This window comes from Pelophylax lessonae (assembly GCF_965119305.1).
Source record: "Pelophylax lessonae genome assembly, chromosome: 4".
NCBI classification, from domain to species: domain Eukaryota; kingdom Metazoa; phylum Chordata; class Amphibia; order Anura; family Ranidae; genus Pelophylax; species Pelophylax lessonae.
In genome coordinates, this window is record NC_138771.1 from 575930814 (window position 1) to 575942843 (window position 12030).

At 44.4% G+C, this 12030-nt stretch overlaps 1 protein-coding gene across 1 annotated transcript in view; it reads right to left on the bottom strand.

The window, feature by feature from the left end:
• Positions 1 to 12030, bottom strand: part of NOTCH3 (notch receptor 3) — a 145691-nt gene that overhangs the window by 50323 nt on the left and 83338 nt on the right. Inside the window, exons 3-4 of the mRNA XM_082253292.1 lie at positions 655 to 797; positions 21 to 356 (exon numbers count right to left, since the gene is read on the bottom strand). Of these exons, the coding sequence (XP_082109418.1) occupies positions 21 to 356; positions 655 to 797 (479 nt within the window). The remainder of the gene's footprint in view (positions 1 to 20; positions 357 to 654; positions 798 to 12030) is intronic.

Consider the following 12030-nt stretch of genomic DNA (forward strand, 5'->3'; position numbering starts at 1 on the left):
AAGGGGTGACATCTCCTTACCTGGCAGGCAGACACACTGATAGGCGAGGTCTCCAGTTGGGCGGCAGGTGCCTCCGTTCTGGCACTGGGAAGGTGCGCATGGCACATAGTTGGCCTCACAGAACTGGCCAGTAAAACTACTTGAGCAGCGACAGCGGAAAGAACCAGGGGTGTTAATGCACTGTCCTCCATTTTGGCAGAGCCCGGGTGTTCGGCATTCGTCAATATCCAGACGGCAGCTGCGGCCCTGGTATCCTGCAGGGCAAGTACAGTTGTAGCGGCCATTCCAATTGGTGCAGCGGGCACCATTCTCACATGGGTTTGTGGCACAGGCATCAATGAGAGAACAATCCTGACCTAAAAAAGAGAAGAGTCCAAGATGAAGTACCGACCAATGAGACAGCACAGTGGACAAGGGGGGTAATACTCTTGCTTTGTTGAGGTTTTGGGTAGAACTCCTGCCAAGGACATTATCTACATGATAGGTTTACAAATGCTTTAGGTACATTCGATTGCACATTTAGAGGGCAGGGACGAACGTAAATTGTTCTTTGTATATGTGAAAGCTACTCTGCAGAATATACTGGAACAATACAAGAGGGTAAAATTAATACGCTCTCCCCTTCACAATTCCAGGTCCACAAGAAGCACCTACCTCTAAAACCCTTGGGACAGTTACATTCATACTGGACAGTTACTCCTCGGATAGAGTTCTGGCAGACTCCGCCATTAACACAAGGTGTTGGCACACATGGATCTTTGAACTGGCAATATTCTCCAATCCAACCAGTGGGACATCTGAAAAGAAAATCAAAAAAATCATATTACAAATCACAGATATACACTAATCCCAAACTTTCGGCTATTACTGTAATATATGGCTACAGTAACAGTAAGGCCCCTTTCACACTTGTGCGACAAAAGTCCAGCGATTTTGACTGAGCTGGAAGCAATGCCTATGTCTTTGGACCTCAAAAACGCATTAAAATTGGGCCAAAGTAGTGCAGGGACTACTTTGAAGTCAGCACGACTTCAATTCGCACAGATATGAATGGTACTCATTGGAAATAATGGAGAATGACTTGTCATGTGATTTTGCAGTCCCAAATAGCAGGACAAGTCGCAGAAGTGTGAAAGAGGCCTTATACCAGGCTCTGCATTATTTACAAAGCTTCACACAACTACAAAAAGGAAAATGTCCCACTAAAGAGGCTTTTTTAATTTTGGGAGAGCAACAATGGAGCTGATCCTCCTTCTGGCTTTATAGGTCTCTTTAAAGGGTTGAGATTTCCACAACTTGTGGCAGTTTCTATGAGTTCCCCATATGAACATAATTATGTTGCCTCTTTCAACTGTTAGGTCTGAACAAGATCCCCCATTTCCTTATTTTAAGATTACAGAAAACCCATTAGGAGGAGCATGACACCATAAATTGGTGCTATAACGGTTGCAGTAGTTGGGTGGAGCTGGGAATTCTTGTGTCAATATCCCACTAAGTAATTGCCAAGTTTAAAATAACAGAATGTGGATGAAATCGCTAGCAGGTTTAGAAAACTAGGTACATTTGACTTTTAGTTGTAAAACTATAGACAATACACCCATTTTGCAAAACAAATACTCCAAGGGCCTATTCACAGTAGAACGCAGCACGGGAAAGCTGCATTCCTGTGTGGCTTTCCAGACTGCATTCCAATCACACTGCCCTTGCAATCTACTGAGGGGGGTCAGTGCAAAGATAATGAAACCCCAAATGCAGTGCAATTGCCCATACTGTATAGCACTGGACAAAAGTACCATGCGATGCGGTTGCCCTGCGTTTCAAAAAGTAGTGCATGCACGACTTTTGGTGTGGTGCGATTTCAGCCTATTCAAAATGAATAGGACTGATATTTACTCTGCACAAAACTGCATGTGAATCGCAGGAACTGCACAGTGTTTCTGTGCGATTCACACGCACTTCCTAGTGTAAATGTAATCAAACTGTATTAGAAATGTCTTCAAAATAACAAAAATACAACGCTTCAGTAATAAAGTAATCCAATCTAATCAAAATCATATAAACAGCCCACTGATAGATGCCATTATGTGATCAAAGATGAAGTCCAGGGGCAGACTGACAACTTTCAGCCCAAGGGGGCAAGTACAAACCAGAGGTCCATGGTGGAGTGACTCCCACTTTCCCTCTTCCTCTTCCTGTCCTCCTCCTGACCCTCATTCCAGGCTGAAGCTCTGCTCCCGGTACTCTCTACTCACCGGCTGAATCCTGGTTCCCAACCTGGCCAGCAGGGGGCAGTTGGGGGGAGCTGGGATAGCTTGGTTGGGGCTGGCCGGGGGAAGAGAGTCTCCAGTGGGGCATTAAACCGGCCTCTGCTCATACACAATTTACACCATCCATGCTGGGGGGGGGGGGGGGGGCTGCGCTCTGTCCTTGTATTCAACCTGCACTCAGTAGGTCAGCAACAGGGGCTTTTTACTCCTCTTCACCAGGAATCCTTTAGGCAATCTGTAGCAGAAGCGGTGCAGCCGATGCAGGGCATCAGAGCAGCCCAGGGGGCAATTGCCCCCCTGCCCAGTCCTCCTCTGATGAAGTCTAAGGCTAAGTTTACACTTGCGGCAGACCTGGTTGTTCCTCTGAAAAGCGATCTGTGACAGCCTGACAAGGCGCGCTCCTCGCGGTCCATTGACCGTTACAGGACCCTACAGGCCTGACAAGTCGCTCCGACTTAAAAAAAGGGTCCTGTACTATTTCGGGGCGACCTCGGAGCGACTTGCATAGACTTCCATTATGTGAAGTCCCTGCAAGTCGCTCCGAAGTCGTGGTGCAATGTAATGCACAAGTCGCCCCCGAAGTAGTAAGGAGTCGTGTCGCGCTAATGTGAACCGACTAACAGTTCAAAAGGGAACAATTAAGAGGAGATTGTTAGAGTTTGCATACAATTTAAACAATGTAAATAATTCTGTATATCGAGTATACGTTGGCTCACAGGCTACAATATGACAAGTGATGGAAAGTGCGACACCTGCGTGCCTCCCCCACAGCAAAACCATAATGAAATAAAAAAGGCAGAACTTTCACACAGAGAAATAGTTTTGATCTGGTTTAATCAAAAACTTAAATATCAAGATCTGTTCAGTAGGCTGCAACAAGCAAGAGGCTGAATTTCAGAGCTGCTGCGGCTGAGTGGGTGGGTACCCATGAAGGCGCTTGCTCATGCTGTGGTTCTTGGCTCTCGCCCATGATCTTTCGAACTCGGCATTTTTCTCAGCTGGAGAACTCTGAATTCCAAGAGAATAGTTAAGAAATAAGAGTGGAGAACAATGAAGCTCGGTACATCCAAAATTTACTTTTTTTTTGCTGTCAAAGACTGGTTTACTGAATCACCTTAAAACCATCTTACCACAAGGTTCACTCACCAGTGGTAAAGCAACAATCAATTTTGGCCTTGTAGTGGTGATGAGAGGGTTAAAACAGCCAGCCCACCAAAAGTGATAGTCAAGTCAGATGGAGCCCGGTGGGCTGAATCAGTCTCTGGCTTCCTATGTGTCTTGGATACTCCGAGATCTCATTACAATTCCAGACTCTGACTAGTTTTGGAAATCAGACTTTTGGTTGTTCCAGGATAAAAGTCTCCAAGATATAAAATAAATGGAAAAATCCAGCTGGAAGAGCGGGACCCGTTAAGGCGGCCATAGTTTGTATGTAGTCCTGTCAACGGTGTGCTGACCCCTAACATCAGCAAATTAAACTAATGTTTTTTGGGACACTTTGGGGTTATTTTACTAAAGCTAGAGTGTGCAAAATCAGTCACACTTCTGCATAGAAACCAATGAGCCTCCAGGTTTAATTGCCAAAACCTAATTAAACAAGCTGAGGTTAGAAGTGGATTGGTTCCTCTGCAGAAGTGAGACTCATTTTGCAACCTCTAGTTTTAGTAAATAAACCCATTTGTGTGGCCCTTCCTGCTTTAATATAGTTTCTGTTCTTCAGTTGATAAATGCTGCACTGCTTTATGAAACATTCCAGTTCAATTCAACATTCTCAGGGACGGTTTATGGTCCCTTTCCCTGGTCTAAAATGCCAAGCTGAAGTGGTTACTATGACAACGCACTATGATTGTTTACTGAAAGCAAAGTTCCACCCTTCCTTCTCTGCCACATTTTGAATATAATTTTTTATTTTGGGGGGGGGGGGGGGGGATCTATTGGGTACCTAATTTCGAGAGGTACCCACTCCCACCGTCTGGCAAATAAGAGTCCCCTCCCTCCCAGAAACCTTCTTGGACATGTCACAGGTCCCAGAAGGCTGCAGGTCCACTCAAAATGTGTGGTTTGTGCATGAAGTGGGGAACCGACTCTGAAGCCACAAGGAGTCACCAGCTGGCTTCCCACAATTAACATGGCTGCACCTGGGACCCGAAGACTGGTGATAAACTGCCTCAGGCGAGGACAGCGCTGGATCCCTTAATAGGCAAGTGTAAGTCCGCAGCTACACATATTTTAGATGTGGACTTAATTTTTAAAACTCCTCTTTAAAGTGGTTGTAAACATCAGACATGAAATGGGAAGAAAGCCTATCCCTCTATAGTGTGTCTCTTTCCCAAGTCTCATTTCAGTCTCTTTCCCAAGTCTCATTTCAGTCTCTTTCCCAAGTCTCATTTCAGTCTCTTTCCCAAGTCTCATTTCAGTCTCTTTCCCAAGTCTCATTTCAGTCTCTTTCCCAAGTCTCATTTCTGTCTCTTTCCCAAGTCTCATTTCTGTCTCTTTCCCAAGTCTCATTTCTGTCTCTTTCCCAAGTCTCATTTCTGTCTCTTTCCCAAGTCTCATTTCTGTCTCTTTCCCAAGTCTCATTTCTGTCCCCTGCCTCATTTCTCTGCCATCTGCATGAGCCACTTGTGAAAGGTTTTCAGGACACCCAGAGAAAAAAAAAAAAAAAAAGTGACAGGGGAGGGAGCTTCAGCACACAGCCAGTGATTTACAGCCTCAGCTCTAATCCTGTCTGGTGTGTAAAGGAAGGGGGGTTGTCCCTTTCTGCCAATCAGCTCTCCCCACTGAGCTCTGCAAAGTTTAACTTCAGCTCTCTGCCCCCCGTTTTCTGAATGCACATACAAGCTGTATACATTTTGGACTTTAAATGGATGTAGAGGAGAGAGGGCTGTACATAGACAGGTACAACTTATATAGGAGGAATTTTTCCATCTCTGTATCACCTGGGGCCAGTCACTTCACTGGATATATGTAAGGCCAGATATTAAGAATTACCTTGGGGAGATGCAGACTAGAATACTGCAATCAATGACCAGCAAAGTATATCACCTGTGATGTATTTCAGTTATCTTGCAAACCTGGCCTGTTAGTGGGTCCTGAGGACAGGAGTTGAGAACCACTGCTGTAAGGGTTTACAACCACTAAGTTAGGTCCCCAGCAGACACAAGTGGTCCCAGCAGACACAAGTGGTCCATTTCAGTTTAATTCCAACCAACCAGGCCCACTGTTGGATTTGACCATATCTGCTTTACATTTAATGAGAAGATGTAGCTCCTGAGTGCTTGAGATATAAAAAGAGGTCTGTTGAGTCAATCCATTTATGCTGCGAACAGACTCAAGCTCCTTACAACAGTCCATGTCCTTTTCCAAATGGGCCTGAACCTAAGCCAAAATTCATGCAAAATGTTTATTGGTTCCGAGCACTTGCTTCCAAACCATGTTACAACTTGGTTGCACAATGTCCTTTAGATTTACCAACAATGTAGTGCAAAGGCCTACCTACACAATTCATTCCATACATTATTAGTCAGGTCGGCCATTACACTTCATAGCTGTAAGCAAATTTAAAGTAGATTGTACAATCTGGTTAGAACGTGTGGCAAGCACAAACCTACGAAGGAAGGCCATTTGCTGGAAAACCTGCAAGCCAAGAGAAGTTGAACAGAGGGTTGGAAGAGGAGGTACAAGCCAAATTTAGAAAAGTTGAGTAAGCAAGCATAGGTGGGCAAAGGTCAAACCGCAAAGGTGTGTAAATTTCAGCTTGACGGGGTCAAGTGAGTCTTCTTCGGTCAGCAGAGCAAACAGACCGTCACGTAGGGGGAATGTAGACAAAAAGCAGCAAGAAACTTGCAATAACCTCATGCATATAGCAAAAGGGGAAAGAATAAGTGAAAAATGTGTGAAAAAAGACAAAATTGAGTAAACAGGAAAGAAGGAGACGAAGGGCGGGGGCTGAGAGAGCCAGACAAGAAACATCTGGGATGCGTTAGAGTCCGCGCTCTGTAACCCTTTCTTAGTCAAGAACTGAGCCTTGTAAAGCGGAATTATGGATGAAACCCAGAAAAACCTATTAAAGATTGATTCCAAAAGATGTGTTGTGCCAACAATCTAACTGAAAGCCAAAAGAGTTTAATCTTCTGTAAGGTGCCAATTATTCTATGGGAATTTAGTTGAGTGCCCTCAAGGTAGAGACATAGTATAACGCGAGGACAGTGGCTAGAAATTATTTACTTATACTCTCATATTTGCAGATGTGTAAAACCAATCCATTTATAAAAGTGCAGGAAAATCTTGTGTCTGTGTTCATCATAGCCACCAATCAAAACCTAGCGACATTTTTATACTTCATTTTGATTGGACGCCATAAGCAAAGGCACATTCTCATCACCTTTGCTCCAGTTTTAATGTGGGGCACACAGGATATAACTTCTCATTAGGCCTCATATACAGGAACGCTTAGCAGATCCTCTGTGCTGGGGTGCAAAATTCCCTGGGCTTTCTGGGCCCCCGAGAAACACGCGTACTGCCAACAGCTGCCAATACAAATGAATGGCTGTGTGAGACCATGTATGTGTACAGCACTTCTCCCCGATTGTGAAAGTGGCGCGTTTGGCTTCAGTCACATTTTATGCACACAATGCAGGTTGTTGCTGGCAAGGCTGGCAGAAGATCCTGCAAAGATTTTTGCCTACAGTATAGGTTTAGACACGAACAATTCTTCAATTTACCTTTATAGATGCGATGCGTAAAATCTGCAGATTTGTACGGCCACAGATGCAGCCGTGTCCTCCTTTTATATGCCGCTAACACACATTTTGATTTGTAGATGCAGCTGTATGGCCCCAGGGATTCCTACAGTGCTGGGTTTGGACGCATACAAAACTATGCACCTCTAAACGCAGCGCTTCAAAAATCAAAGCAACCAATCAGAATTCAGTTTTAAAATAGTTGATCTAGGTTAAAGCGGACCTTCGGTTATTTTTCATCTTTCCATCTATTAAATCCTCTGCCCTTGTTGTTCTAACTTTGGATAGTAAAACTTTCTTTTTCTGCCAGTAAATACCTTCTACCGCTCACTTCCTCCCTGTCTGGTAATTTGCCTAGGCTAATGACATCATGCCTCACAACAGTTTGCCAGCAAGGGAGGAGGGATGAGTCCTAAGAGAGAGCGCCGGTGTATAAATCCAGGAAGTGAACAGGCAGCAGCTTCAGCTGCCCACAGTTAAAATGGCTGCAGCCAGACTTCCTAGAGGGAGATTTCTGCAGCATATTTGGCAAGTACAGAATCACAGTATATATAAAATATGCTAAGTGGTTGGAGGGAAGCTTCAGAATTGCAAATATGTTTTTATTACAAAATGATGTGAGCAGACTGCAGTTCCTCTTTAAGGACAATACAAATCTACTTCAGTAACTACTTGTAAAAGTTCAGTAGGACTTAAACCGGCCCTAGACCAATCGAAATTCAGCCAGTTCAGCAGAAACCAGCCAAATGTCAATCCATCTTTGGGCAGGCTGGTTTTACTGAAGTTAAAGAGGTTGTAAACCCATAGATTTTTTTTTTGCAACCTGAAAGAGAAACACATAATGAGCTAGTATGCATCGCATACTAGCTCATTATGAAATACTTACCTTAGAACGAGCCCCCGCCGTGCCGCCCGCTTACCTGTATGACGGGCGACATGTCTTCCGGGATCGCGGGCATCCGGCCATCTGATTGGCCGAGCCGCGGTGACGTCACTGGCTGCGTGTAAGGTAAATATCTCCTAAACGGTACATGTTTAGGAGATATTTACAGTACCTATAGGTAATTATAGCCTTATCATAGGCTTACCTATAGGTACAAGTTGCAGAGGAGGGTTTACTTCCTCTAACTCATCGACTGATTTCAGTACAACCAGCCTGTTGGGCTTTTTTTTTTTTGAGCACTATAGCACTGTGGGAGGGATTCCTCCATCAACACAGACTGTGCTGATGGGGGGAATCAAACAACTTTCCTTCCTTCAGCCACAGGTTAAATAATTTATGGCTTTACTAAAGCAGCCCATAGCTGACTCGATTTTCTTTCCTTCCACCACGGGGCGAGAAGCCTTTCCAGCTGGCAGAACACATTCCTTAGAGCAAGTGGCTGTTGCCGCCGGCTGTAATCAAATGTAAAAAAAAAAAATAAATAAAAAAATCAAAAAGGCTGACTTGTACTCAAATCAAAATCAAATCGATGAATCGACTTGGGAACAATCAGCCTGCCCATACATGGATCGAATCTCGCCTGTCCCCTGCTGAACCAGTCACATTTTTATCCATGCATGGTTGGCTTTACTCGCTAACAAAGACTCATTACAATCCCGGCCATAAAAATTCCCACAAGTGGAATTACACTGCATCTGAGCACCACAAACCAAAAACGCTTTTTAATTCATTTTTGATATTCAATGCAAACTTGGCCATCCCTCCATACTTTACTTAGTTGAGAAATCTTTGAACAACAGCCCTCTAGCATTTCTGGCCACCACCATCTTGAGTAAGGGCAGAGGATTCATGTAGCAATTACTTCCTGGAATCCATCTGCCCTTAGCTCAAGCAGGAAAGCAGGATGACGCGCTTAGCTGAGTAAGCACCTCCCCCTTCCTGAAGACTCCTGGGATGTAAGACAGCATTTGCCAAGGCATGGAAACCAGAAGTAACTGGAGAAATGTAATAAAAAAAAAAAAAGTTAAAACAAGTAAATAGGATATACTTTATCTATTTATTAATGCTAGCAGCATAAAGATTAGGAATAGTCAAAGTTGATTGAGAGAGTGAATCTATACTCTACAGCAGGGATCCTCAAACTCCGGTCCTCCAGCTGTTGTGGAACTACACATCCCATGAGGCACTGTAAAACTCTGACATTCACAGACATGACTAGGCATGATGGGAATTGTAGTTCCTGAACAACTGGAGGGCCATAGTTTGAAGACCCCTGCTCTACAGGACTCATCTTTAAGAAATGCATTCTTCTGAGAGGTTGCTTTGGACAACAACTCTACTTTTCCTCCAAGTTTCAAAATATCAAACCAAAGTAATAATCGCCAATGTATGCGTTCAAAACTGAAGGAAAAGAGTTAAATACATAATGACCAAAGAATGCGCCCAGCGCTAGAACAGACTTCCAATTTAAAACTAGCAAAAAAAAAAAAAAAAAAAGCGTGCACTAAAGCCAAAAGGAACGGTTGCCAAAACACAAAAACTGGAGAAAAGCGTGTGTGGGATAGAGACAAAGGATTTCCCAGAATGCACTGCAAGACTAGAACCTGAAAGACGGTTCTTAAAGAACCGCAGAACCCGACTAGAGGGGATACTGGAAGGCAGAATGTACGCCAAGCATAGACTGGCAAGGACAGGTGGATATATATCAGGCCAGATGAAAACCAGATGTTCCTACTAAAGTCCCAATTTCCCACGACCCCCTCTTTGGCCCCCCTTCGTGAGACAGCTGGACTTGAACTTAATCACACAAGAGAGGGATAAATATTTTACTTTCACCCCACTCTTCCCTCTTTTCCAAGGGAACACAGACATCCGGAAGAAACTAAAAAAAAAAAAAAAAAGTTCTAATAAATCATAAGCTGTCTAGAAGTGGCCCTGTCACCGGGATATCAGCCTGGGGCCGAGTGATGGCATTATTGCAGAACGGTGTGGGCCGCTGTAACATGACACATTCAAGAGTCAACCAAAAGACATCTCACCCAATAAAGACATAGGAGTGTACCAACATGACTGTAGCAGATAATAATCTGGCTTGCCCGATTAAGGAACTTCAATAACGAGCTGGAAACCTAACTTTATTGCACATCAACCAGGGAAGAAGAACGGCCTAAGGCAGCCCTGTCAGCTGGCCAAAAAAAAAAAAAAATGTAAGGCCCCTTTCACCTGGGGTGGATCCATCCAAGCAGAATCCGCCTGCTCATTGGGGGATCTCTAGGCTTAGCATGCCAATGTCGGGTCCGTGTCAGCTCTGCATATGGACACACCCCACTCTCCTCTATCGGGTGTAAAGGAACTACATGCCCGTTTCCACCCGATTGTGATCCGTTCCCCTGTATGGATGATGAACGTATCACATACATCTATTTTTAGGGGATTTTATCAGATCGGATGCCCTGCGAGTGTCCGCCACCCCATAGAGAACAATGGGTGGTCTGATTCGGTCCCCACCGGAAAAACTGACAGGCGGACCCAATCGGTCCACTGGCCTAAGTGTCAGGTCCCTGCCAAAAAAAAAAAATGTATATGCTCACCTCCATGGCAGCCTGTGTTATCCATCTTCCCTCTGGTCAGACTCTGACACTTCTGGGAGTGTCGGATGTCGGTGTCCCCTGCCCTATGCTGGTATTCTATCCACCCCTTCCCCAAGTCATAACAGGACACAATGGTGTTGTAGGAGTGAGATACCACATGGGGAACCCAGGCTTCTGACACTTCAGGAAGTATGAAATGCTGAAAATGTCTGATGGAGGTAGCTGTGCTTTAACAGCTGGAAGGAATGGCTGCTGGAGAGGATGATGGCTCTTCCATCGCAGGGACCTGCTACTTAAGATTTTTCTTTTGTTTCCTAATAGTGTAAAAGTTAAAAAAACTTTATTAGCACCCCTTATATGGGAACAAGTTTTTTTTCTCCTCAGCAATCCATTGCATTTTTGAATTATTAAAGCCCAACTCTGGGAAAATCGGAAAATCCTCCCTTGCAGTGCAGAAAAAGTAAAAGCAGTTTTACTTCACTGATCCTCCAACAAACACCGCTACCCCTCCCCCTCCCCGAAAGTGAACTGTTCCCCAGCATCATCATGTCCAGTGCAGGGCTATGGACCCTGCATTGGTTTTGATGCTGGAACCTTAAAATTGCATTGGGGAGAAGACACTGCAGGGACTGGTCTAGCAGCACAGATGATCAGGCAAGTACATTCTTTTTTATGTCCTTTAGACCTAAATGAGCAGTTACCCTTAAGCCAACCATAAATACACTGAATCTCAGCTGGTTCAGCAGAGACTGGCTGAGACTGGATCCATCTACAGGCAGGCTGATTGGATCAACTTTGGTACAACCAGCCTGTCAATTTTTTTTTTTTTTTTTTTTTTTTTTTTTTTACACATGATTAGTGCCAGCGGCTAGTCACTAGCAGTCATCATTGCGTTCTACTGGAAGAAAAGAAAAACAGGTTATTTATGGCCTTACAGTGGGGTAAAAAGTTTAAAATACACTTGTGTCCATTTCTGTCTCTTTTATATACGATTTATCATTTGTTAGAATGCTGGATTAAGATCCTGAATGTACTTCAGAGCAGAAGTACCCCTAAAAACACAAAACTGATTGAGATCCAAAAATTTTAATGAGAAAAACATTACAATTGCCATTTCTGACAGCAGGCCGGAAAACCGCGGCATCCGGCCGGGGACAAGGCACCTGCTGCAATGTAGCCTAGGCCGCTAATTCAAGGCACAATGCAACCCGGCACCTGGGGCTCGTCGAGCCCGGGTCTAAGGTCCCTAAACTCATTTATACTAGGGCCAATATACACAGGATCCAATTAGCCTAACGAAGACATCTGGAGTACCCGGAGGAAACCCATGCAGGCACAGGGAGAACATGCAAACGCCAGGCAGTGCAGTGGTTGGGATTTGAACCGGTAACCCTAGTGCTGCTAGGCAGAAGTGTCTCTCTCTATCAGTGATGGCGAACCCTGGCACCCCAGATGTTTTTGGAACTACATTTCCCATGATGCTCATG